General features: G+C 44.8%; 1 protein-coding gene and 1 long non-coding RNA gene across 2 annotated transcripts; one reads left to right on the forward strand and one right to left on the reverse strand.

Annotated features, from left to right (window-relative positions):
• Positions 1 to 6767: 6767 nt before the first annotated feature.
• Positions 6768 to 14407, reverse strand: CD8A (CD8 subunit alpha). The gene is made up of 6 exons (XM_009913001.2): positions 14134 to 14407; positions 13187 to 13555; positions 12486 to 12575; positions 11851 to 11967; positions 10263 to 10293; positions 6768 to 7904 (listed from the first exon to the last, which is right to left on the reverse strand). Exons 1-6 carry the CDS (start codon positions 14177 to 14179, stop codon positions 7850 to 7852), a joined length of 708 nt encoding a protein of 235 aa, XP_009911303.1. The 5' UTR covers positions 14180 to 14407; the 3' UTR covers positions 6768 to 7849.
• Positions 14408 to 19877: 5470 nt separating this feature from the next.
• Positions 19878 to 26427, forward strand: LOC138687714 (uncharacterized). Its single transcript, XR_011326836.1, has 2 exons — positions 19878 to 23204; positions 26034 to 26427. It is a non-coding gene; the product is annotated as an uncharacterized lncRNA (long non-coding RNA).
• The last annotated feature ends 533 nt before the right edge of the window (positions 26428 to 26960 follow it).

Raw genomic sequence — 26960 nt, forward strand, 5'->3', positions numbered from 1 at the left:
CTTTGTGCAGTAAGTGCCTTTTAATGAGACTGCTGCATAATGAGAGTAAGGAGACTCAGCACATTTATATCTATATCGAGATCACTGTGTCACTTCTGCATACTGCATTGGGCTTGCAACTGGTGCTTTCCCCCTTCTTTGCAAAATGTGTCAGAACAGCGGCTCTGCGGCAACAAGCGCACCAGTTAGTAACGTAGATGGGCCTTAAGCCAAGAATTTTTGACTGTGCTTATATAAAAGGTTTAGTTTAGCTTATGGGTGCTCCAAAAGTAATGGAAGTTAATAAATATGATTTATGTAGCAGCAGCTTGTTAGTAGTGTTAGTTCTATATCTATTAATGGACTGAGTTTTAATTTTTGTCGGTGTCTTAAATAGGAAATCTATTGTGATATGTTCTTGGGGGGTTTCAAGTCTGACTTGTGGTATATAACATAATCAAACTTTAAAAACATAGTAGGAAATGAAAACAGTGCATAGCCTTTTTGATCTCGAAAGGTATTGATAATTTTTGTAGTACTATGATTGTCATTAGCACAAAGCTTGTGTCCTTGCTTCCCGTTAGTAGTCTCGATGATCAGCTGCTCTGTGAAGTATTTTTGAATTAAGTGAAGTCTTCCTGCAGTGACTTCAGCACTACTCACTGCAGATGGACGTGGCTGAACAACCAATCTTCCCTCCTAAAAATCAGTGTTTCTCTACTGAAATACTGTCTTGATTTCAGTCTTCTATCTGTAAGCCAGGTTAATTAATGTGTGTAGAAGCTGCAGTGAAAGCTGTGTGTTACAAGTAATGAGTTAGAGCTTCTGTTCCTTGTGAACTTAGACCTGTCTCCATCCTGTTGCTTTTGTTCTTTCTTCTTAAAATTTTACAGGATGGCTGTTGCTAAAATTTAAGGTTGAAGTTATTTGTGACTACTCTGAGCCAACTCGCCAAGTTTAACACAGTAAGTTTGGGTTAGATTTTCCTTGCAAGGTTTGTTTGCCTACTGCAAGATACCTTTTTCCTTTGTGTGCTTATCGCTGCAGAGGTTGATGAGTCTCTAGGAGGGGAAAAAATGCACGCTCCTTAATCCATCCCAACTCTTGTACTTTTCCTTTTGTGATTAGGAGACTGCAGTGTAGGGAAAGGCTCTCTGAGAACAAGGAAAAAAAAAAAGAGTGGCAGCAATGATCTGTAGTGAGTAGAGCTGTAAAGTAGTGCTACATTACTATCCTGAATTTAATTCGAGCCCTCTAATATATATAAAGGAAGAGTGGTTTACAGAAATATATATATTTGGGAGAAGAGTGATTTCATACTCCTTTATGACTTCATGTTTGCATTGAATTAGCAGTCCTATAGGGAAATATGGAAAATCGAGTTGTTCACAGCCTACTATAAGCTCTTACTGAATCCTGCTGGGCCTATATGTAGGAACTGGTGTTTTCAGATCACGCTGACTTGTGGTAGATTTTACAGGACAGCTGTATCTCTGTATTCAAATGCAAAAGCCCTGGTAGTGTTCTCCAGTTCCTATTCCACTTTAGAAGTAAGAATTTTTCACATTACAGAGGGGTTATTTTGAATGTAGCCAAGCAGCACGGTTCCAGTGCAGACTGGAACAAAGACTCAGCGCTGAAGCTGGTGGGTGCTGCGACCTGGACTGGAGTGAGCAAAGCTCAGCCTTTGAAAGGGATATCCCCTCTTCTCCTGCCTCATATTTATTTTTCAGACTTAGTGACCCTGCTATTGGTTTCTTCCTTCTTTGTAAGTGTCAAGTTATCGTTGTGGGTTTTCCTTTACTTTGGCTAAAGAAGCAAAGGGATGGGGAAGATGCAAATAGCATCTCAGTTCAAGTCTTAAGCATCATCAATAAGACATTTGCATGTGGGGGTAGGAACTAAATATACAAACACAGCTATTTTGTCTGATGATTTTTTTCCCCTCTCAGAACTGAGGGCAAATCTCAGTATTTTCCTGGGTTTCTAAATTACATGAGAGGTTTCCAGGAACATGGAGCACAAGCAGATGTGATAGGTCTCCCACTACAAAAATCATATGTATTCAATTTATTCAGCACATGTCAGGATGGGAATCCAGTGATGGATAGGTCATGCTGACCCTGCATGTCAAATGGATTTGATTTCAGATGAATCAGAAGGAAAAAAACCTAGTTACAGGAAGGTCATGTTTCACTGTCTCTTTACTGTTCTTTCAGAGATTTCTGTAATTCTTTCCTTGCCTTATTCTGCTTTTCTGTCTTGAATGCTGCAGAAACAGCAGCAAGGGTAGGGTTTCTGGAGGGTGCGAGTTTCCAAGCACTTGCACAACATGCGCCACAGCATTAGTCTGAGAAGTCTGGGATGAACTTGGGTGCCTTCACTGTGACAGGTCACCTGTCAAATACAGGCTTGGACGGACAAAGTGACTTCAACTGACCAGTCTAGTTACTGGCTCTTCTGGGATCATCTTAGCTGTGTTATTTATCTGGAGCTTATTTAACTCATCAAAATCCTTTATCGTTCGGAAAATACATCAGAGTAAGTGAAGCACTGGGTGGGGTAGAAGCGGTTGTCTAACGAAGGCAATAAATTCTAGATGCTTTATGTTGTGGGGGCGTCTGATGCCTCCCTCAGCTTCATAGGGCTTTCAGTGACCATCTTGTGCCCTTTTTTCTTTCTTAATTGAGGTTTTGCTTAAATTGTAAATAAGCTTTTGCTCTTTCCGCCATTAAGTGTTAACTCCTAGGTTGTTTGCCTTTTAGCCCGTCAGCTTCTGAGAGTTTTGAGCTACTCCGCTATTAGTTTTGAGCAACTCTGCAATTAGGTAACCTTCAACCTCTGAACAAATTTAGTCCTTCCACGTCTCTTTGAAAGTAATTCTCTATCTCAGACTCTTGTTTGCCTCGTATTAACCTGTAACAGCTTCCAGCTTTTGCTCCTGCAGCCGGTGCAGTCACCTCAGCGTGTAACATAGAACCTCCCTCACGCACTGTTAGCAAAAAGCTGTCAGATCTGTAGGGCCTGTCCAACAACAGCTTTCTGCACGGAGAAACGAGCACCCTCGAGCTGCTTCTCTAGAGTCCAGCTCAGCCAGTCCTCCTCTCTTTATCGGTGCAAGCAGCAGTCTAGGCTTCTTGCCCAGATGTTGCTACTCAGCCAGTTTGCTCCGGACTTGCTTGATTTTCTAGAGGCATCTACATACCTTCTAGCTTGATGCTGTGTTAGTCATTCACCTCTACGGCAGGGCTGGAGTTGCTTTCAGCTCCTTCCCTTCTCACTGCTGCACTGGTACTTGCATCTGGTTGTTGAGGTTTTGGTGCGAAAGATGTGGTTCTGTTTTTGCCTGCTATCAGTAGCTTATCAGTAGGGGTGCAAAGGTAAATATCTTGTGAAGAAAATGCAGGTCTTGCTAAGCTAATTGTAAAGATCATTGTTCTTCAGCTCTACATGTAAATGGAAAACTTAGCAGGCCTTCCTTGAGCTGTAGGTTTAAATCTGAGACACAGTGCTGGCTACAGCTGACCTAAACTGGAAGATGAATCGATCCTGGGACTGTGGAAGGAAGAGCTGGCGAAGGAAACTCAGTCTTGTTTGGGGAGCTGTGCTGTGTCACCGCCTCTGCTGGAGGGTTCCTTGGTGAAGTCAGTCTGGTGGTTTAAAGCAAACTTCTTATGGATGTGTCTGCCCGTGAGGTGTTCCTCTTTTTTGGGGTATTCAACGTGATACTGGGAGCAGTGAGTAAAGAAGAGTAAGTGCTTGTTCTGGTGCATGCCCCAAGCTGCCTCTTCTGGTTCCCTCAGCCTTCTGACCTTCTGCAGAGGTAGTTTTGCTGGTTGGGTAGCAAATGCTGAATCACAGCAGTTCAGTCCAGTGTATTTGGTGTATTTCTAAAACAAATTTAAATTGCAGCAGTTCACAAATAGAAAGGCCCATGTAAGAAGAGAAGAGATCAACAACTTTTACCCCTGGTATCTTGGGAGGGACAGCAGTCCATGAACATGTACTTGTAGTAACTCACAGAGAGTCCGCAGGTGGAGAGCTGGATATGCTTTTAAAATTAATTCCTTAGTAGGTTTATGCTAACTTACGGTATCTGTTACAGTGGTACAGAGGGATAATATTTCTACTGATACTTTATGTGCAGTTTGCAGCCAAGCTTAATAGGCAGTTTGGGTGATGCATCCCTTTGGTCGTCTACAGATCTAAGAACCAAAATCAGACACCACCAAGATCTGTGTTTTAAAGAGAAGCAAAGACACGAATAAAGATAAAGAATTGAAGATGATGCCTGGCTGATAGTTAGCAAGTAAGAAGCTGAAAGCTGCTAATAGAGTTCAGTGAACAGTCATGTATTTTTAATAGCTTGATTATACCCAGTAAAAAGCCATGCCCTCATAGCTTACAGCTGTGATGATGCTGTCCAGAAGTTGGCAGGCAGGAGAATTTTTAATAAGTCCGTTAACTGGGCTTTCTTTGTATGTGAAGCATACCTCCTAAAGAGGGAATGTGCTATATAGGCAGTACTATTGCAATGAAAGTCCTGTCTTTGCAGTGCTGAAACTGCTGGGAGCTTGCTAGATTCATGAATTTATGAATGAAGGCTCCAGTTATCCTCAAAGATGAGATTTCAGTTTTGGTTTCTTTTAAGGCATCTGGCTGTGCAGCCAGAGCTTGAACCAGTAGATACTAGTTGCCGCAGGCAGTTGTGTGATGGTTGGTTTTTATCTGGTTTTGTGATACCTGGGTGCACGCTGGGTCCTGAGGGTTGTGCTGAGCAGGGTGTACCCCGGGGTGCTGCGTGAACTGTGGCCTGCAGAGTGCAGGCTGGGGGTTCAGCACAAAGTGCATAGAGGGATGCAGGAGCCATCCCAAAGACTCCTGAATTCGGCATCGGGGTTAAAAGAGATCAACGATGTTCTGTGATTCTGAACTATTAAGTCAAAAATCCATAGCCCCCACTGCACGGTGGATTTTGTGCTGTATTCAGGAGGGTAATTACAACTGTCAGTGTTATAATTTTTTTTTTTAGGTGTCGGTTTCCTGTGCAAATGAAGACTACTAAAAAAAAAACCAAACCCCACAAACCATATACTCCTTCCAGTTCTTTGCTCCATTCATCTGTGGTGTCAGGAGGGCTTTGGCTGCATCGATCTTGCTTTAGGACCAGGGTCTTGGTGCAGCGCTGCACGGTGGAGCATTACTATTAGTAATGTCAGTAGTTAGTAATGCCTAAATATATGTATTTTACATTGCTTGGGGTATTATCTTGCTCTGTTTATCGTGCATGCAGTTTCTGTAGCGAGGGATTTGTTGTACATGTGTTCATCTTATTGAAATGCTTTTTGATTTTAAATACCCATATCCTGTTTTTCACTGCAGGATTGACCTCTGTAGGCTTTCATAGCAGAAGAACTAGCAATAAGTATTTAACCGGTGGATCATGAAATAATAATTTCATTTGAAAGAATAGCATAGCTTACAGGGAGTAAAATACAGAAAAATGCTTCTGCTAGGTTTTCTGTTCAATGTTTAATGCTATACATTTAATCTTGGCGTGTGTCACATGCCACATTCAACTACTGTGCCAGAGAAAATGCATTTTCTTGAAATGCAAGGAAATGCTCCCGTGCATAATGTGGCCTTTTGTGGGGAAAAGAGATGCATGCAGTCAGATCATTTCACCTTCTGTCTACAAAACCATTTGAAAGAGCTGGAGTGGGAGGGGAAGGTCACTGTGGAAGTGTGGAGACAATCTGGTGGAAAAGGATTTAGGTTTGGGGGTTGGTACCAGGTCAGGAGGAGCATTGCCTGGCAGCCTGGGTTACAGGAACGTGGCATGATGTACACCAAAGCGCTGGTATAATGTGAAAACCCAGGATAAAATGATTGAGAATAGTGGGGAAAGAGCTGTAGAGAATGCTATCAGTGAGATAGTGAAGTTCCTGCCTTTTGTAAGCTGTTTTGCAGAAATGCTTTATGAGTTAAGGCTTTATAAGTGAAAACTTTTAGCTCAAACTAAGTCAACAAGAGACTCTGGGACAACCTAATAATAAAATTGATGCCCACAGGAGAGAGAGAAAAGGTATGAGCTTTTCATCTGCATGGTTAGAGCTGACTGTAGGATGAGATCGGACTGATTCAGGTAACCGTAACGTATTAAAACGGGGCTAAAGGTTGGACCTAGTCTGTCTAGAAACAGGTTGGTGAGTGGATCTGCTTCACGTTGTTGTCAAAATGCAGCTGCACGTTGGTGACAAGGCTGACGCGGTGATGGGGCAGACTGGCACCGCAGGTGCCGCGAGACCCTCGCTTCGCCCCAGCTTGGCACCTGGGGTATAAACGAGGTCACCCTTAGTAGATTGAATGTGTCTTAGTGTTTCTTAATGCCTGTGAATTCATAAGACATTTTAATGTTAAGGCTTTTCTGTTAATTTTTTCTTTAGTGTGTAGATACACGTAGTTGTCATTCAGTATTTGCTTGCTATTGTTTACACTTACCGAGTCCCTGGTTTTTTGAGGGTTGTTTTTTTTTTTTTAAAAATTATTACAAAAAACTAAGTTTGGAAGAACTTTGTTTCTCTCTGAATTTCTCTCTTTCCCAGCTTGTTTGCAGGGAAGCAGACTAGCAAAGGGTTTCTTTCATTCTTTTTTCCCCCAGGTTTTTATCAGCCCCTTGGCAAGAATACGTGAATACCTCCAGAGTCTTTATCTCATCCACCTTCACAGCATCTCCCTGTGATGGGGGAGTGTTATGGGGCCCATCTTGCAAGTCCCTTGGAAAATAGTTTTAGATAATTTTAGGCAGTGGTAATCTGGAAGCTGAACTCTGGCATTCTAAAGCTCAGGTTGGTATGTAGATTGCTGGCTTTTCTCTTACCCAAGACTTCCTCAAACCCTCACTTATTATCTTCACAAAGGATTTTAGCTTTTCTGAGGCTAGGAACTGAAGAAAGAAAGAAACCTTATTGAGTCTGACTAGAAACAGTGTTTTATTTTTTTTTCTCAGTTCTTGATTGCAAGTGCAGTAAGGAAGTAGTTACATCAAATACAGAGCTGAAAAAACAGAATTCCTTGTAGTCAATCAATATGTCCCAAGTCAGTATGCTAAAAGTTCTGCTTAAACAAAACAAGTGACAAAGACTTTTTTTTTTTTCCTTCCTTTACCAGTTGGCTATTTCTTTCAGAAAGAAAGAAAATCCTACCTTCCCTGCTCAGGCAAAACTCCAGCTGAAATCGGTAGAAGTGGGGCTAGCAGCAGAACAAGGATAGCAAGAGGGGAAACAGTAAACCATAGCCCCCAGGACTGTAAAAGCCTAAAAAGTAAGACCCTTTAATCCATATTTACCTTCTCAGTGCAGCCTTGTGTTACAGTAGATAAAACAGTAAAACTCTTAGGAGATACATGGCACCACAAAAAGAGGATGTGTTAAGTGAGGGCATTTATTTTTATGTCATTTTGTAGCAAATTCAAATTTTGGCTGCATTTTAGAAAGAAGTATCGCACACCCTTGAGCAAAGGTCCAGCTAATACCCTTATTTCTTATCAGCTTATGCCTGATACAGGTCAGCATCAGGATTGATCTGTTTCTTTAGCTGGAACCACAGAGCTCCGTCACTGGGAACAGAGATGGCATTTGGCCTTGGGAATTAACTTGAAAACCTCAAGTTTTGGAAGGAGCTGTGCTTCAGTGTGCAGTTCACAGAAAAAGTGCTTGCTTGCTGTCTGTGTGTCTCTGCTCCATCCTGTCTTTTCAAATTTCTCAGGGTAGACTGCACGAGTAGTAGTAGCATTATAGGTACCGTAGGTGATGGGCTTATGCGGTGACAGCTCCCAGAAGATGGTCCAGAAGCCAAAAGGTGCAGATGCTTATGTGTGTTGGTTTGGTGTCCTAGGTTTCACATTGGGCTTCCCGTTCACAGGTCTAGAGGGAGAAAAGGGTTTGATTTACTTCGACGTGAAAGGAACAAGAAGGCAATTAATGTATGGCTGCTGATCAGCTCGTTCAGCCTTGGTCTGCAGCCAGGGACCTCCAAGAGCAGGCTGCAAAGTGTTCCTAAATCCTCTTCGTGCTAGTGAAGGATCTGCCAGCATTTCAACTAGTGACAGCCAGAAGGACTTCTTAAGATACACTGCTAATCAATTTTTTTTTTTAATTTACCTCTGACTTCTGCACACTCCTGTCCTCTCATCGAGCCCTTCTCCATATTCAGAAATGAATGAAGAAAGAATTGCTCAGGGCTTTTTTTGGAGTTGGAGAAACTGTTATCAATTCATAAGGACTTTTTCTTGTCACAAACCATTTTCCTGCACAGCAGTTTAAAAGGAGGCTTTCTAGACAACCAGCGTGCTCCCAAAATGATAGAAATTACTGGTCTCTAGCAACTGATAGTTTTATGCTGATTTAATGAGTTGGAGATTTGGCACCCATTTTCACTGAAGATTAATTTGTGGTGGAAAATGAATCCTTCAGCTGCCAGCAAGAATCCCAGGCCAGATCCTGAGGCGCTCTTTAATTGAGTGAATTGCACTATTAACTTCCAAAGAGCTTCATTTCAGTGAGTGGGAACAGCTCAGAGCAGCAGGAATTTCCTCTCTAAATAAAAGCTTAAATATGCTACAGTTGCTTAAACCAGAACTCTGTCATGTTACTGCTGCTGCCGAAGGAAACCTGTCCTTGATGAGATGATTTCCTGAGGCACTTGTAACCCAACCGCTCCATCGGTGCAAAATTGAAGAGCTCTGCAGTGTGTTTTTTCCCCTTAGGGACAGAACATCTTTGCACAGGGCTGGCAACAGGGATTGAGATAAGTGAAGAATGTGAGTATCGTCCTAAACAAGGCTGCTAGAAGAGCTCTTCATTATCACTTAGCCCTTGGAAAGCCAGGCGAGGATTAGAAGAGCACTGGGTGTAATAAATATCCATCATAAAAATGACAGGCTGTTCCCTTTTTTCAGACAGGTAAAAAAAAAAGGCAGGTCTGTGGGTGCAGCTGTATTCTGATACGTACATAGAAAGATTGCACCCAAAGGGCAGAAGGCATTGCCGCTCAGTGCCACTTCCCTTAAATGCTGCTGTTGCTCAAGCAATGATTTCTGATGTGTTCTGCCTTTAAAAAAAAAATTGTAGGAATCTATTTTCTGTTCATGTAAGGGGACGGGGGTTCTTTCTGAGCGATACTGTTACTTTGGACAACTAAAAAACTGAACTTTTTTACTATGAAACCCATGCATGTGTAACAGGGAATTTGAATTCATCTGACTTAAAAGATGCTTGATTTGCAAAGCATAAGGCTCCGGAGGTGTGACAATAATGTTCCAAACTTTCTTGCGAGCCAGCTTTTCCAAGTGCTAGCCCAGCAGTGGCCTGGCCGGAGCAGTAGCGGGGATTTTGGTGCTGAAGCACTCTCTTGCCAAAAGCCCTAGGGTGCACTCTCGGCACAAGGCTTGCAAAACTGCCAAAGTGGTTTTCTGCAGAGCAGGCGAGGTGAAGAAACCGGCCGCGGGGAGGTCGATTTGCAGAAGCAAAATGCACATTTGTTGCAGGCAAAAGGATTTCTTGTTCCAAACTGGCAAATTGCAATTCCTATTCCGATAGTGTTTTCCTGGTGACTCAGGATGATGGGTGGGTTGGGGAGGCAGGAGGGAAGGCATAAAAAAATGGTTCCTGTCTGTCCTAGAAAATGGGTTAACTCTAAAGCTATATATATATTTATCTGCACTGCTGTTTCTCGAGAAAGTCACCTAAGGCTGCATCAGCCTCTCTGCTACTGTTACTTAGTGCCTGTTGGGGAAATAGAAGCATAAAGCCGTGATGATGTTGGTCCAAAATTGTGCAAAGGAGAATATGGGATGCAATAACTTGCATCTAATCCATGGGCACAACCTGAAGGTCCAGTGATGAAATCAAATGAACAGTTTGGGGAGGGGAAGGGATGAAACACGGTCACCCCCAGGCTCGAGTTGGAGTGGTGCATGAGGAGCACACAAATGTGATATTAATTATAAGCATCAGGTGATGCACAAAGTTTTTAGGCTGGCACAAACACCTCCTGTCTTTCTGTTTCATATCTACTGCAGTGTCAATGCTCACTGAACACGGGAGAAGAGTCTTATCTCTCTCTTTTTTCACCCCCTTAATTCATTACACAGTCCCTTCCCATCCACCGTACATCGGATGAAGAATTTTTAGGTCACCTTTTGACACCTGCCTGCTTTATCACTTGAGGGCGAGATGCTGCCAAGTTTAAGAGAAAAATGTCAACATCTCTCACTTACTAACCTTTTACATCTGCATCTTCGTCTTCTGGTTTCTAAAATAAAAAAGAAAATGGTTTAGTTCCAAGATCCCATGGCACAGCTCAGTAAAGAAACACTGCAGCAAGGTAGGGCTGGCAATTCCCTAGCAACTTGCTATCTTTAAGACTAACAACGGATAACCCAAACTTATTTTTGAGGAAAGCCATGCAACGGAGCGGTGCTATAGCTTACATTTGCCCAGCAGTCCACTTCAGTATTTTCATTAATTAAATTTTCATGTGAGTAACAGTGGCAGGGTCAGCCTGGGAACACTGATGGTGAATAATTTTTTTTGCTGTTTCCAGTGACTTTGGCATGTTGCTGAAAATCCATTGGCAGCAATTAATTTCTACAACGGGCAGGTGGCAATAATGCCACGCAGCACGCAACCAAGTTGAACGATAATCTCCTCCATTTTAGCATCTGTGTCGTTACTTTGGGCTGTATCCGGCAAAATACAATGTCCTGCCATTAATTTTAGTAGAGGGTAAAGATCCGTCCTTGAGGGCTTAGGCTGCCTGCTGCAGAAACTAATTGCAGCTAATGGCTTTTCACTGATCATTCATGTCAGCATTAAAAGGCAGAAATAAATCACTGACTGGCGTTTGTACGTTAATGATGTTGCAGGTCACTGGGGAATCCTAGTGCACATGGGGAGCTTCTGGTGACTTCAGAGGGAATTCGGACCAACTCTGGGTGCTCTGCTGCATCATCAGCTATTTCCCTCGAGAAGAATGATTTTTGGCTGCGGCTTATTATTGTTTTTTCATGTATTCCTTCCTATCGCTGCAGACCGTGGTGAATTAGCATTTTTCAGGGCTGAAAGATGCTGAAAAATTGTACTTTTTTTAACTGGGTCAGCTGGTAAATTCATCTTGCATCAGCTCCAGGCTGCGGGGTCAGTGAGGATCTAGTTATGTTAACTCAGCAGCAAAACACTTTGGTGTTCCAGGCAAATGAGCTGAGCCAGTTTAATGAAATCGGTGTAACTGCTGGGGGTATCGGAAAGTTAAACTGATTTCAGCAAGCGTTAAATTGATTTAAATACATTTGCACTCGCTGCTTGCTCAGGGTAATTTAAAGACATTTCAAACGTGAAATTTCACCAAAGGATTTTTGCCTACCCAGAGACTTTGCATTACTGCTTTAACCATAGCAGTCTCTGAACCCGGGCAATTAAGTTGCTTGTTTGGTTACAGCTCAGGCTGCTAATGAGAGTCTCGGCGTTTGAATTTGCAAGCCCTTTTTACCCCCTGATACACCAATTTAAGGATGATAGAGCCAATACAGTTTGATAGAGTAAGTTTTTTTTCTATTTATAATCTATTTTTCTTTCTTGTAGTGTAGACATTGATAATTATTTTCAGGCTAAGCCTACTGATGAGGAAAATATGAACACCTTTTTTTTTTTTTTTTTTTTTTTTTAACAGTGGCCCTTCTCTTGGGTTGACTGTGTCCTGGTTATCTGATGTCTACGTAAAGGGGATAGCTAGAAGATCCATTCCCCTAAAGGACAGGGCTGTGGTTTTGGGCTAAAGGACTATCTATGGGGGGTTACGGGTAAGTCTTACGTTGACACAGCACGGTGGTGACTATCAGGGCGATGAGGAGCAGGAGGCAGGCACCGGACAAGGGAACCCAGATGAAGATGTCACAGAAGAAATTCAGCTGTTTCTCCTTACCGGTCTCTGCAGGAATAGAGAAGAGGAAAGGTCCGTCAGGTGCTCGCGGCTGGTGTTACCTGCTCGGCATTCAGCGAGGCTGGCGGTGAAGCCAAGGGCTTCCCCTGGCCCGCAAAGCAGAATTGGGCGCCAGGGATGTCCACGAGCGCAGGATGGGTGTCATCCCCAGCAGCGAGCGTTCATTAGTGCTGCTGCTCTCGGCATTTTCCTGGGGACTTGAGGGCGGACGCGGAGCCAAAAGTTTTCTTGCGTCCCCTGCCGAGGCTCTGCCCTCCCTCCACCTCTTCCCAAGGTACCCGGTCATGAGATATCCTTGTGCTTTTTAAGTGATCCTTAGCCTTTCCTATATGGGATGAAACGTTGGGGTTTTAACCCTCCCAGCTGCGCAGACCCACTTATCCAACTCTGATAAAGCTCTAAGGATTTTCCTCCCTCTGCTATTCCAAAATGCCTGCAGGATTCCCCTCGTTTCAGTGGACCAGAGCCCCCCGCTCTTGCCCTCTCCCTCCCTGCAGGTGGGCTACCTGGATCCGGAGTCTTCGGGCAGGAGTCGTTTTTGGTGATGCCACTCTGGGCGGTGGATGCTGGTACAGTGGGTGCTGTTGTGATGGTGACTGTAAATGAAAATGGATGAATACATTGTACAGGGTAATACAATAAAATAACTCTCTGCCCTTCTGCTCTCCCACCCCTGCCAGGGCACGGCTGCTCCTGGGGCCAGCATAGGGCTCAGGTCTGGGGGGACTTCACTGAGCCCATTTTGGATGGTCACTCCCCCAGGAGGGCCCCCCAAAACCCAGTAAGGACCTGCAGGCTCCTCATTTCTTGCTTTCTGCCACCACCCTCAGAAAACCCGAGTACCCTGAGGTTGGTAGGACCTTTGGGACCTCTGTGAGGTGAGGAAGGAGGGGGTGGTGGTGGGCTTTGCTTTAGTCTTATCCCTTCAGAGCCATGAATAGGATGGAGGAGTAGGGATGGGGAGTTGATGCTGGGTCTGCCCAATCACTTTTGTCTTTGGACAGGAGCGATGCCACGAGAAGAGACAGCAAGCAGGGAGCCTCCGGCAGAAGGAGTGGTGCATTGGGCACAAGATGCCTTGGGCAAGCAAGCAGGGAAAATGGGATTTGTGGGACAGCGGGAGAGGCGGCTGATTAAAAAAGGCACGGGCAGGAGGTGCTGGGCATTTTGGCAGAGCTAAGCGAGGCTGGGTGGAGGTGTTGCTGACCTGGGATGAAGGCAGGCTGGCCACAGCTGAAGTACAGCACTTGGTTGCTGTTCATGAGACAGAAATAGTTCCCCTCGTCTCCCGATGTGAAAGACTTCACTACCAGGTGGTAGACACTGCCGAGTTTCCTCGCCTCAAAGCGTGTGGATGTCCTCTCGTTCCCCTTGAAGGTGGTGCGGAGCAGGGAAGAGATGAAGACGATGAAGTGAAGGGTCCCATCCTTGTCCTGGCGGACCCAGAATACGCCGCTGTCCTCCCTGGCACCCAGACACTCCAGCTCCAGCTTCTGTCCCAGCCGGGGTTGCGTGATGCTGCTGTCATGAAACCTGGCCGTCATCCTGTACACCTGGACCTGGACCCCAGGGCAGCCTGCGGGAGAGAAATCCTCGTGGGAGCCGCTCGGGAGAAGGCACGTCCCCTCTGGGCAAACCTCGTTCCCTGTCCGCAGGGTGCGAGGTCAAACGCAGGGGGAGGACCACGCTGTCCGAGTGACTTGGAAATTTTATTGGAGTCCTTGCCGGGATCGTGCGCGGAGGGTGCTCAGCACCATCAGCCGCCCGGGCTTTAAAGATAGGTGCTGCCCTTCAGAAAAGCCTTTCAGCTGCCTTTGCGGGGACGTTACCCCTTCCCAGCTTCTCTGAAGTGACTCCCTAAAAACGCTGACTGCTAAACCCCCTTTTTTTCCCCTTTCCCCTCCAGAATCACTTCTCCGACCGGGCTCCCTTCCTGGCGCGCGTGATGCTGCAGCCACCCCTGTGGCTGCCCTACGCTGGCTGAGGTGGTGCCACCTTCACCTCCGCGATTACTGAGCAAACCTCAAAGTCAGCCTTCTTGGTTTGCTTTTTAGTTTCCCTTCCATTATTTAGCCCAATTTCTTGGATTCAGTGGAAGGGGTTTTACTTGCCCATCTCGGTGAAGGTGACGCACGACCCTGTGTCCATACTCACAGAGCCCCAGACTGAGCAGAAGGAGCAGCGCAGGAGACCCGGCCATCTTCTCGGGGTGGTTGTCCTCGGGGATGGTGTGGTGGAGCAGAGGTGATCTTTCTTGCTTGACTTGGGAGGCTGCGTCGCTCTTTGGAGAGGATGTGATGTCATCAGGACCCTCTTCGGTAAAGAGAAGATGTTCAGCATCTGCGGCAAAATGAAAGGGGAAGAAAAAGAAAAAGATTTCTGAAGAAATTCGGTTCTAATCCAGAATTTGGACTCATGTACCGTTATCAGTTCTTAGTGATGCCTCAAGGATTTTGCCTCAATGACTTCCCTAGAGATTCAGACCGACAATGCTCGCACCTGAGGTAGGGTCAGCCGCCGCAGCCTGCTGTCTCCCACCCGTCTGGGGGTTCACAGCAGCTCCAGCTCTGCAGAAGTCACGGGACAAGTCCCAAGCTCTGGCTGCAGGCCCCAGGTTGTGTTTCTTGGCAGGAATTCTGCTGCCTTCGCTTGCGTGCACTCGGGGTCTCGTGCGGATGGCAGAGCACGCCGTAGTGTATTACCCGGCACGGTGTCTCGTGGCATATATCCATATGTATGATTTATCTCCAAGCACGTGTGTTGCTGACACGCAGCCGAGTTCTGCAGGTGCTCAATTGTTCTCTTTGCAATTGCTCTGCAAAAGCTGCTTTGTGCAAGGCAGGTGGTCTGTGATCTGAAATCCACCGAGAAAGCCCCATGTCCCAGGGGTATGCATATTTATTTTTTTTTTTAAACATCTTGTGGTTTTCTTCTCTAACCACAGGGGCTTCCGCCCTGCCAGAAAAACCCTTGCATGCTTCAAAGGAGAGGGCCCTTGCTGCTGCCTCCAGGTGACCACTCGCACATGGGTATGAGCGATGCTTCCTGGAGCTTTGCACATACAACAGCAACAGTTTCACCAGACTGCGGGGCAGTGGGCTGGTGTATTATCTGTTTCTTCAGGTGGCACTTCCTGGCTTTCCTGCTGATTATTTTTCTGTGCGAGGTGTTTTTCTATTACTCCTTTGCAAAGCAAGCCCCCTTTTCCTGGGTATGTCAGAAACCAGGTGCTGCCGACTTTGATGCCGTAGCTGTTGTGGCTGCTACGTAGAGAGGAGTTATGGAAAATGGTTTAGGAACTGGGTTTATTTCATTGGGTATCAAAGCATGTTGGTGAATGAGATAAGCTGCTGTTGGGCCTGCTGGGATGTGTGAAATACATACTTTCATGAGGCTGTGAGACTTGTGAAATAGAGCGGATTTTGGCAAAATAAAGAGAAAATAGGTGTCAGTTAAATAATATTACAAGATCTGGATCTCAAAATCCCATCAAGCAGATGTGAACATCAGAGTTGAGCTAAACGTCACCTCTTCGCACTCCAGACATGAAGTGATGCTACTTGCCTAGGCTCCTTCTGGTTTCAGTGGGCAGTTTATTCCCCTTACCCTAAGTAGAATTAATCTTCCCTTTATAATGGGATAAGCTGCTCTTGGCAAGCGCCTGTCTTCACGGGCTGACGGAGGAACATAGACAAGGAACTGAAACTACGAGCCTGCCTTGTAGATGTCTGCAGCTGAGTCTCGTGTTTTCTGAAATGCTGAAGGAGCTGGTTCCTGCCAGCCATCGGGATTGTTGTGTGAGTACCCTCCCCCCCTTTCCATCACTATTACAGCTCGGTGACAGAAAATGAAATTTCAAAAGCATTTTCAAAAGCACAACACTCCCAAGACCAAAGTAGGAAAATTCCTGATTCCCACTTTCCAGTATGGTTCAAATGGAAGTGAACATGCTGGCAAACGAGGATGGATCAAATGTTCGTCAGGACGAGGTTCTCACTCTGCTGTAGAGCGTGGATGCTTAACTACAGCACGTAGTGCATGTCCTCAGGCATGTGGTGATGGATGTGCTAGGGGAACCTATGCAATTAAAGGATTATTCAGGAAGGGCTATTGACTTTCTTAGTAGGGACATCTTTCTTCTCTCTTACCTCTGATTAATGGTAAATTTTATTATGAATTAGTCTAGAGTACCAAACTGGAGCTCAGAGATTCCTCTCCTGGGTGTAGGGGTGTCCTTGATCTTGGTCCTCGTGGCCCACAGATTGAGTGGGTTTCCATGCAAGGCCACCGTTTCCATTGCGACGTTCAGACCCCACGTCACCGTTCAGAGGTTTCCTTTTTCTCTTCATACTCTTATTTGCTGAAGTGCTTTGTGACTCACCATTACACGAAAGATACCATCAGCCCCTGTTGCTTCTGACGCTTGCCCATGGTGCCGGGCAAGGGCGACGTTGGGGAGTCACAGGAGACGGCTTCAGGGGGAGCTATTCCTTTCTGCTGCCTGCAATAAACTGCTAATGAATATCCCCTTTTAAGGCAAGACAAAAGCTTATTGTCAGCGGAGAGATATATAGCTGCAAGCGGGCTGTCATGCATTTCTTTTCAGCATGGACACACATCGTTGGCCAGGGGAGGAACCAGGGAAGCGTAGCTCCGACGGAGACGTCCGGGTGCGATCAGACGAAACCACCCCTTTCCTGTGCCCCCATCTCATGTCTCCTAAATAATAAATTAGCTGGGGCAGGGATAATTTTTTTTTCTGGCTTCTGTGTTGAAGGCTCGCTCTATTTCACATAGTAACAAATAAGAACAACTAAACCAGTTGCAATGGCAATTATTTGATTATGAAAAGCACGAGGGACAAGCAGGACCTCCAGGAAAGGCCCTAATTTAAAATCAACACTTGTATAAGTAATTTAGATCAGTATATGTAAGTTTTACGCTGATGACCTACTCCAAAACTAGGAGTAATAAGTGGTTAATCTAATTAAGGAATCTCTGACTTTAGGATGCTCTGGTTTGGCAATTTGCCCTCAAGATGGTATTTTGCAATAGACTTGTCATTGTTAGACTGAGGACCTAAGTCAAATCAGTGAAACACTAGCATTAATAATATGTTTTATTAGTTATTTCTGTTGCAGTGCCACAGTTATGATACGGCTAAGGAAGAAGAAAAAACTCAGACAACTAGTTACTTCTGCAGAGCATTGTATAAGAGATGTCAGGAGACCAGACAGGTTGGTTAGACAGTAGAAGGTAATTCCTTTTTTCTCCCAAACCTACCAATAAATTTCATTTTACTCATAGCTAAGGTTGCAGGGGTCTGATTGCTGGCGAACTCCAACCTAAGTTGCTCGTGACCGAGGCTTATCTTTATATACTAAGGCCAGCCTAGATCTGTATTTAATTAATGTCAAACAATTAAATAGAAGGAGACAGGAGCAAGGAGGGAAGAGACAAAATCATGCAGGGAAGAGACGGATTAACAAGGGTCTGCTTTTTTTGAATGGGGCTTGGCAGAAGGTGAGTTTAGGATTAATTTTCTTTGTGCTTACTTACATCCATTTAACAGATGGGAAATGAGAGGGAGCTTAGGGCATCAGAGCTGGAGGAGATGCTGAGTTTCAGATATGATTGATTTCTTATTTTTGTGGAAGGATCTCAGTGACTTTTTCGTAGCGGTGAGAAACTCTTCAGCTTCTTTGTATCAGTAATATCAGACATCGCATGGATGTCTCAGTATTGCGTGACTGGCAGCAGGAGCACGTCCCAGGACATGGGATTTACGCTGCGATGGTTGGTAGACACAAAAGGAGCGTCAAAATGACCGTGCTCTCTCAGGTCCGTTGTTCCGTTGCCCATGGTTCCTCCTCGCAGGGCTTCAGAAGGACTTCTCATTGCTAAGCAATGATGCAACGTTGCTGACGATGAGCAGGTGCTGCTTGATCCCTGCGACTGATCACTGATGATAACTCGGGGAGCGACACCGGACCGTGTTTGCTTCAGTGTTGCCGATTCTTCCTGTTGTTAACCTTTGAAGGATCTCTTTTGTAAGGAGGAATGGAAAGTTTTAATGAAGATTTCAAAATTTAGTCGCAAATCACAAACTTCTGTTTCGAACAGAGGAAAAAAAAAAAAAATGTTGACACTATAGCATACAGCTTTTCCGGTGTGAAATGAAGCTGTGGTTTATGAGCAACTTGCTGCCCCCCTTTCCTTTGCAAAGCTGCAGCACTAAAGGGGTTTGTAGAATGTCAAGTGCAACTGTCACGCAGCAGATACTCGCACACTGTCTTTCCACTGTAGCTGCATGTTTCCAGTTCAGTGGCCAATGCTGTCCTCTCTTCTGGGTACTCTCAGCGTAAACATCACATACCTTAAAATACCATATGCAAACCACAAACACTCCTGCACTTCTCCACTCTCTGTGGTGAAGACCTTTAACCTGAACACTGGGTTGAAAATCTCCATAATGTCCATGCTTGCTGGTACCTTAGCTGAGAGTTTGATAAAAGAAGACCTGAATGTGTTTACAAGTTTTCCTTGTTTCCTTCCCACACCTCCTCTCTTGATGCTGCAGACCTCGTTTGTGCAGACTTTTGGTAAATCAGCAATCTGTGACAGCATCTTTTGGGGACTGGTGACAATTTACTCTGCCAGTGCCACAGCTGGAGTTAACAGTGGGCAGGTTGGTTTTCTGCAGCGCCAATCTCCTCAATACCACAGAGATTCAGTCCAGAACTACAGAAAGACTTCCTATTTTCTAACACTGAATATAGACTTCCCTTAAGAAAAGGAAAATTATCTGTATAGCTCCAGTGTATCATTTTTTTTGTCTGAACAGCAGTTCCAGTAGTCTTTAATTGGTGAACTGGGCTCATTAGCTCACTTCCAATTCCCATAATTGAATTTCTGCTGGGTTTGAGGCACCGTTTGGTAGTTGTCCTCCTGGTTCAGTGCCCTTCCAGGGTCTCATAGCCTTGGTGTTATCCCCACAGCCCTGGGAGCTGACTTCTCCTGTCTCCATCTGTTGCGTCCCCAAAACGGAGTGACTCAGGTTCATGGATTTCCTTTGTCAGAATTTAGGTGAAACGACACCAGTGGAGCTCAAACAACAATCAACATTTATTCAACCAAGCTAACCTTGCCCAAGTACAAGTGAACTTATCAATATGAACCTTGCAACATGTCATTAAGCCGCTGTTTGAAAGGAGAAGGGCAGTGTAGAAAAAGGAGTGGGAAAAGCAACGTGAAACTGTGTCAGAAGGAGATCCCTCCCGTTGAGTCATGAGGTTAAGAGCAGACCCCCTTGCTTTCTGGACTCCTCAAAGAGGAGCCCAGGGGCGGCTGGATCCACTCCTAGTCTCAGACTTGGTCAATGGTTTTATGTCTTAAAGGATGAGGTGTGGAAAAGAAAGAAGGAAAAGAGGGAGAGAGAGAGGGAAAGAAAGAAAGAAAGAGAGAAGAAAAGGGTTTCACCGGTCCTGGGTCCAGCATTGGTCCAGCCAGTCTAGAGATCCAGTTCTGGAGGGCGCGCCATGAGAACTCGTTCTCCCTTCTTTTACAGTGGGTTAGTCAGTGGTCTTGACATGCACAGTTCACGTTCCCCAGGGTTCTCTGGAATCGGTCGGTGAGCTTTGGGGAGGTCACTGGGGAGTTGCCTCTCTTTCCCTGCCGGCACGACCACTTCAGATAGAAGCACAGCCCCATCCTCCATGGGGCCTCCTCCTCCGGGTGCATACGCTGTGCTCCGTCTCCTGATCACTTAAGATAAAGAATTGTGGCTTTGGAGAAGCGCGGTCCCACCCTCCGTGGGGCCCTTTCTTCCAGCCACATTGTCCTGTTCACGAAACTCCAGCTTTTTTACAGAGGCTGTTTTCTCCACCAAAGTTCTTTAACGACTGTTTGAGGCATTGGCTATAATTTGTCAGGCCATCACATCATCAATGCAAAGTCTTGTCATGTCTGGTCTGTATAGAAACCCATGACTTGCTTGAGATTACTTGTTTCATCCATTTTGTGGTCCTATTAATAGTGTTGGCTGGCTCGTACAACTTGTTATTTCTTCCCAATTTGGCATTTACTTGAAAAAACCCAACCCTCGCTGTAGAATTAGACCTGAAAGGCACAACCCAAAGCCACAATACCTTTTTCAAAAGAGGCAGAGGGGAGATGGCCGCATCAAAAAGCAGCGGCTGGTTTAATGCTCTTCCATCATCAACAAAACAAACTAAATTTGGTGTTGAGTTTCACTTTTAACAGCCTGATCCCCACCGTTACTGTGAAGAGAAGTGTGTGATTAGTCTTTCCATACCTGTTCTCCTAGAGGTACCGCTCCCACCCTGTTTGTGAGTGTTGGACTCAGTAGCCATGTAACAATTTAAAACATACCCTGCAAACTTTATTTTTATGCACATTAATTTACTTGCATTTATGTATTGTAAATATAGAACTGCAGAAGGATCTTTCAGAGACTGGGCGATACAGGGGCAGGTGAAATTTGGAGTAGGTGAATGTGAAGTGATGCATGCAAGGAAAACCAGTCCTGGCTTTGCTATAAAAGGAGCCAAATATTGCCATTCAGGGGTGAAGATTTGGGTTAAGATAGGTCCTACTGTGGAAACATCAATTCAGTGCCTAGGAGGGAAAGCAAATGAGATGTTAACAGGTAGGAAGGAAATTGGATATAAAATAGAGAACACAGCTATGTCATCGTATGCTCCAATGGTCCAGTTCATGGTCAATGCGTTGTATAAATCATTGAATGCTGTGTGTTGGTCTCACCCCCTCATCTTGAAGAGGGAACTAAAAAAAGAAGTAGTAGGACAAGAAAAGGTTCAGAGAAGGGCAAAATGGAGGATCAGAGGTCTGAGATGGGTTTTGTGTAGGCAGGCTAGGACACTTTAGCCATAAAACACAATTTAAGTGGATACACTAAAGTGTCCCGAATTGTGAGTGGTTGGGAGGGAGTGGAAAGGGATTGATTATTCACTGCCTTTTCCAATACAGAAAGTAAGGGGCAGCAGATAAAGCTGACGTTGGTGAGGCTGAAAGCAAATGAAGTTGTCCTTCACCCACGAATGTCCCTGCCAAAGGACACTGAGGGTGCAGAGCCTGGACAAGTGCTTGGAGGAGAGGTCCACTGTGGGTTACTCAATAGATAGGAACAGGCTCAGGAAGTCTTTTCAGTTAAAAATAGTCTGAATATTAAGGGAAAGTGTCATATACGATTGCCTTGTCCGTGTTATTCCTTAGCCATCTGTTTGTAGCCAGTGTCGGAGACAGAATAGTCGTCCAGATGGACCTTTGCTCTGAACCAAATCAGTCATTTTTATATTCTTAACTTTGAGATCTCATTACAATGTGTCACTCTAAGGAAGCCATTTGCTACAAAACTCCACGTCCATTTCCTCTGAAACACTATTAATCTTCCAATTATCTCATTCTTTAATGCAGAACACTTAAATCTTCCTTAGCTTTTGGCCCTGCACAAGGACATTTATCCCAAGAACGGATCCCGCGGTTCTCCGTAGCTCTCCCAACATCTCTGTCCTCTGCACCGCAGATACTGAGACAAAAGAGGGGGGTCCAACTTTTTCATGTGGTTACCATTGCATAGAGAAAGAAACTGTTTTCTGTGTGTTTACATTCAGGATATAGGAGATACGTACACATGAACTGCCTATGGCTTTCCGACCTGTGTCTCTAGTTGCATGAGCTGGAAGATGAGGGTCTGGAGACGGTTTGAACTTCACGTGGCCTCAGCCCTTCAGGGCAGCAGCATCCAGCCCTGCAGCCCCCGTGTCTGTGTCCTCGTCTGCTCCTGGTGGGACAGGACTCCTTCCACAGCCCTTCGGGACTCTCCCTTGCTCGCTTCGCAGCCGTGAGCGGCACAGGGAAGGGAGAAGGGGCTATATCACCAGCTTCTCCATGGCATGCCCACCCATAAATGACACCACTGAGGATGCTATGGCCATCTTTGGTACATCACACCCCTTCATCCCTCCAGCAGGAACCATTGGAGCAATTCCCTGGTTACCTGGCACCTCGAGCAAGACACCTTTGGTCCTTGAGAGAAGGCAGGTGAGTTTTTCCTTTCTCTCTTTTACAGTCCAGGGCACCCTGGATGCCTCTTGGAAGAGGGATAATGGCCAGGAAAGAAGTTTGATCCTGGCCAGCTAGCTCGGTTTGTGTCCCAGCTTTGGGGAGGCGAGAAGGGACCCAGGTTTGGGACGAGGGGAATTTGCACGGTGGCAGCTGCCTTCCCCCGGCATCTCCTTGGGGATGGTGGCTTCGGATCTGCGCAGTGGGATGTGACCCACATTTCTAAGTTATATCAAAATTATCCTGGCTATAGTAGCAATGGGTGATTCAGATTAAAACAAAATGACCTGAGGAAAGGCATATATTTTAGTAATGGCTGTTCCACTGCCTCTCTGACTCATTTCCTCCTGCACCAAGATGACTCGAGACATATATTTTAATAACAGCAGTGTCATCTGCAGCTTGTTACTCAGGGCAGGAATATACAATCCCAGCCCGCAGGAATACTTTGTCTCGATTTCTTTGAAGACACCGATAGGAAATATCCCAACTTGAATTTTGCATTCAGTGCTGATGTTAAGATGTAATGTTTCGAAGCCCTGTGGCTGGGTCTCAGCACAGCCCAGCACCTCTCCCTGGAGTATCAACCACCCTGTTTACCTTGTGCTAATGCCGGACAACGATTACACCTCGAGTTTTGCTGAGGAACAGCAGCAGTTCTGCCTGTGACCCTGCCTGCAAGCCGGGTCCTCAGCAGCCCAGCATCTCCTCCCGCGGCGGTACCCAAAGAGATGTCAGACGTGGTGGGACTCCACCATGGTTTTCGTCACGGGCCATGCTGCAAGGTGGAAGAGCAGCTCCTCCGAGGATGCCCTGCCCGTCCCCGGAGCCAGCTGCGCAACACCTTGATTTTTCGGCTGCATTTCGTGTCGCCTGCACGGCCCCGCGGCCCCGGCTCTCCGCGCCGGGAGGGAGCAACAGGAAACGTGGTGGGCGAGATTCTGCGTGTAGGTCTGGGGACGGAGATATCTCTTAAGCCACAGCCCTCCTCCCTGCCCAGCCTTGCAGGGAGGGAGGTTGGTGGTACCCCGTATTTTGGTGCCTAACCTCCCGGCTAGATGTTTTAACCACAAGGAGAGAAGAAGAGCAGAAAAACGAACGCGGCTTGCCCCTCGGGGAGGGTAAGGCTCGCTCCGTCGTGCTCGCAGGGTGGAGGAAGGTGTGGGGTGGGTACACGGGGCCGACCGCAACGGGTGGTTGGCACCAGCTTGTGGGCTCGTCGCTTCGCTTGGGAGGCATCCATCGCTTTCACGCAGAGAAATCGGGCGGGTTTTTTTGGCAGTTCCCCAGCAAAGCTCAAGGCCTTGAAAAACTCAGCGTTGCAAAACTTTGCCTGCGGGCGCGCACCGTTTCTGCAGGATCGGGTGTTCTGCTGCCTGATGCGGAGGGTCAGCCCGGTTTGGGCAAGGCGAAATGTAACCCTTACTCGTTGCCCGACCCCAAAAAAGTCAAGGAGACAAGCTCATGGGTGCCTGCATCGGCTCGGCTGTCTGACCCCTCCAAGGAGCTTTTTGGAGAGGGTGGAGAAGGCTTTGCCATTTGAGGAGGCTTCCTTTTCATATTGACTGCCAGCTGCTTTCCATAAGTGACTCGTCTTAGGGGTTTTTGGGTTTTTTATGTTAAATGAACTCAGTAAGTTGGTTGTGTGAGATCCTCATTGCAACAGCACATACATACGTTGCAGCTGGCAAAGAAAAAATTCTATTGATGCCATTATTGGGATTTTTTGGAGTGTTTCATATCTGGTTTTAATCTATTAACTAGATCAGAAAGTGCAAGTAGTAATAATGATACTCCCCAGCTTAGAAGTGTGAGGCAGTCCCCCTTCATACACTTGTATATCTTAAAGGCTAAATGAGAAGTTGAACTTTAGCAGAAAAAAATGAATGGCTGGGGAGGAACATTATACCTCCTGTCCCATTGCAAATATTTAAAGCACAGGGAGAGTTTTGTTTCATGTGAAAGCATCACTGGTGTATAAACTCAAAGTAATCTTTCCCATCGCAAGGTGGTAGAGAAGGAAAATACACAGCTTGTACAGATTTATTTTTAACTTGGTCTGATATGTGCTCCAGTTAAATGAATGCTGGAATAACAAATATTTGTATACAATTCCACAGAAGCTGCAGAGCTCACCCTGAGTGCACGCAGTATAGATATATTGATATACACAAATATTTGTTATTTCAGCAAGTAATTTAATAAGCAGAAATAATATTAAACAAAAATTGTAATAATGTTAAAGAAACCATTTCTGCTTTTTATATAAACCAGATATTTAATATGTTACTATTTGTGGTTTATTGAATGAAATGCGATGAAGTCCAGGGAAATATAGGCAAGAAGTACTTATGCTGCCTGAAGGTAGTTTTTTGTTCCCCGGTGGTTTTTTTTTAATAGCTATCTGTCAATCTATATAACTGTCAATCTATATAATAACACATATATAGCTATTTAGATATTATATATAATATATAACACATAATATATAAAATAATATCTATAATATGGTTATATATAATATATTCAAATGTAATATATAATAGATAACTATATTGAATATATTACATATATTTAACTGTAATAATAAGTTGTAATATAACTATATATAACAATACATAGTTAGAAAATTGTCAATATAAATAACTGTCAATATATATGATACAATATTTCTGTATTTAAGGTTCCTGTAAATTGTTTGAGATATGAAAGAGCAGGGTAGCCAGGTGAGGTGGTGTGTGCTGTGGGTGGAGGAGGGCTTCTGATCGTTGGATGCTTCTGAAAGACGGGGAAGAGAACTGCCCATGCCCTTTCTCAGGCGTATGCGTAGGGCTGTGTCTGTGCACTAACAGGGTTCAGGAGAAGCAGGTAAAAACTGGGATGGTTTTTTTTGTAGCTTCTGGGACATATCTGGTTTTATACAGTGGCAGAAAAAGACATTTTGAAATTCCCATTTAACAGGTCTTATCTGGATGCTTAGAAGTCCTGCTGTGAATCCATTTTTCATGCCAGGAGGATATATTTAATGAGCTGCTACGGTGCCGTTCTGGCCAAGGCTAAATGGGAAGGAATTTAAACAGCACTCACGGATATATATATCTCCTTTCCCTTTGCATGGATTTCAAGTTTAATCATTTAATAGAGATGTTACTCATCCTTTCTCTGTTAGCATGCCCAACTCAGCTGTGTTTATGACTCTGCAAAATTATTTTTTTATATATTTAAAAGCTTTAAAATCAGATATAACTTCTGCTCTCGTGTCACTAGCTTGTTTTCAGTTGAACGTTTTCAGCTGCACCTGATTTGATTTACTTGTTTGTGTTATAAAAACACAGACTAGCCACATAAAAATGACTGGGCAGGTTAAAAGAATAAAGAAGAATTGAGCAGTGCCAATATTAGATCAGCAACTGAGATATTCTGGAAAGACTGACAATTTTTTTTTAATCCATTTACAGAAGTTTTACAAAAACATGAAGACTATTTACTGTAATGCCTGAAATACCTGCATTTCTGTTCTGCTTTCTGTCCTTTGAATATTTTAATGCTTTCAGGATACGCATGCACTGTTTATTGAAAGAATAACTGTAGTATTTTTAAGAATACAGAATATATATTCTATATATAGAATATAGAATATAGAGACAATATAAATGTAGACCATAAAATAATAATAAAATAATAATAATAACAACAGATTATTGCAACATGTAATTTTTGACCTCTGTTACAATTCCTTGCCTGATGATTCGCGGGGGTGGGCACACCATAGGTAACACTTTGTACTTAAACCCATAGATCTGCAAAAACCTTCCTGTCCTATTCAAAAGCCTTTTGTCTTTGTCCAGTTTTTGCGGTGTCTCCTTTTGTCATTTAAGATGACATCATTTGTTTACTGCTGACGTGAGGGTTTGGGGTTATATATAAAATCCCATTATTTTCCTTTCTAGGTATGGATGTTCCTTGCTGTGGGGAGGAGGGTGACAGTGGGAGACAGGAGAAGGCTGGTCCATCCTCGGAAGGAAAAGAGGAATAAATGAGGGACTCTCGTTTGCCAGGACATGGTGGCTGGGGTGACACTGTGACGGGTGACGCCGTTACCCATTTCTCTCCCTCCATGAATCCGGGCACCATGCCATTAGCAGAGAGATGCACAGAAATATTTTCCCATTAGTTTTCATGGTGGAAGCTTCCCTTTTCCCCCACATGCCATAACACAGCATCCCTGACCCTTGGTATCATCATTGTGCTCTCAGCACAGTGACGAGGTAGCAAAGAAGACCAAAGAAGTTGCAGGTATCAGGGGACTGGGCTAATTTTCTCAGACATAAAAGCATCTTTTTATTAGTGTTTCTGTTTCTTTCTTATATATGCTCCGGGAAAAAAGTCTATGAAATGGGAGGAGATTTTTTTCCCACCGGCTCTCGCAGTTGTGAAACCTGCTGCTAAAATCTCTCTGAGGTTTACTGTCTTAAAACACCCTACTGATAATTACAGGATTTACTGCAGTATTTTTTATCTTGTTTCCATTGGCAAACTGCCCAAACCTGTGTTTCAACAGGACAGGTAGCATCCTTGAGTGTTGCTGTCCTCTCCTGTTTTCACTGCACACAGATGATGTGGAGTTTGGTTTTCTTCTATTTTTTTTTTTTATTTTTTTCAAATGACAAAGGAACAACAAAGCTGAATTGGGGAATTGAGCAAATTCTTTGCTGCCTTTTACAGTTATTCCCGGGGGTGGGCAGAGAGCCGAGGGGTAAATCCCCATCCTTTGAACGAGTGTTATTGGAATTGGGATAATCCAGTGGCTGAAGTCTATCAGGGTATCCCATTTGAGAGGAGGATTGGGCTGTTGCAGCCTGCCTTTCGCTGCCCAG

The sequence above is a fragment of the Haliaeetus albicilla genome, chromosome 1 (genome assembly GCF_947461875.1).
Source record: "Haliaeetus albicilla chromosome 1, bHalAlb1.1, whole genome shotgun sequence".
NCBI classification, from domain to species: Eukaryota; Metazoa; Chordata; class Aves; order Accipitriformes; family Accipitridae; genus Haliaeetus; species Haliaeetus albicilla.

Bases quoted from the DNA above. Each gene is read 5' to 3' on its own strand.
- CD8A (XM_009913001.2), bottom strand. From the start codon at position 14,179: ATGGCCGGGTCTCCTGCGCTGCTCCTTCTGCTCAGTCTGGGGCTCT. The intron at 13,556-14,133 runs GTGAGTATGGAC...TCTCTCCCGCAG, and splicing joins TCTGCTCAGTCTGGGGCTCT to GCTGCCCTGGGGTCCAGGTC. The intron at 11,968-12,485 runs GTAGCCCACCTG...CTATTCCTGCAG, and splicing joins CCCGAAGACTCCGGATCCAG to AGACCGGTAAGGAGAAACAG.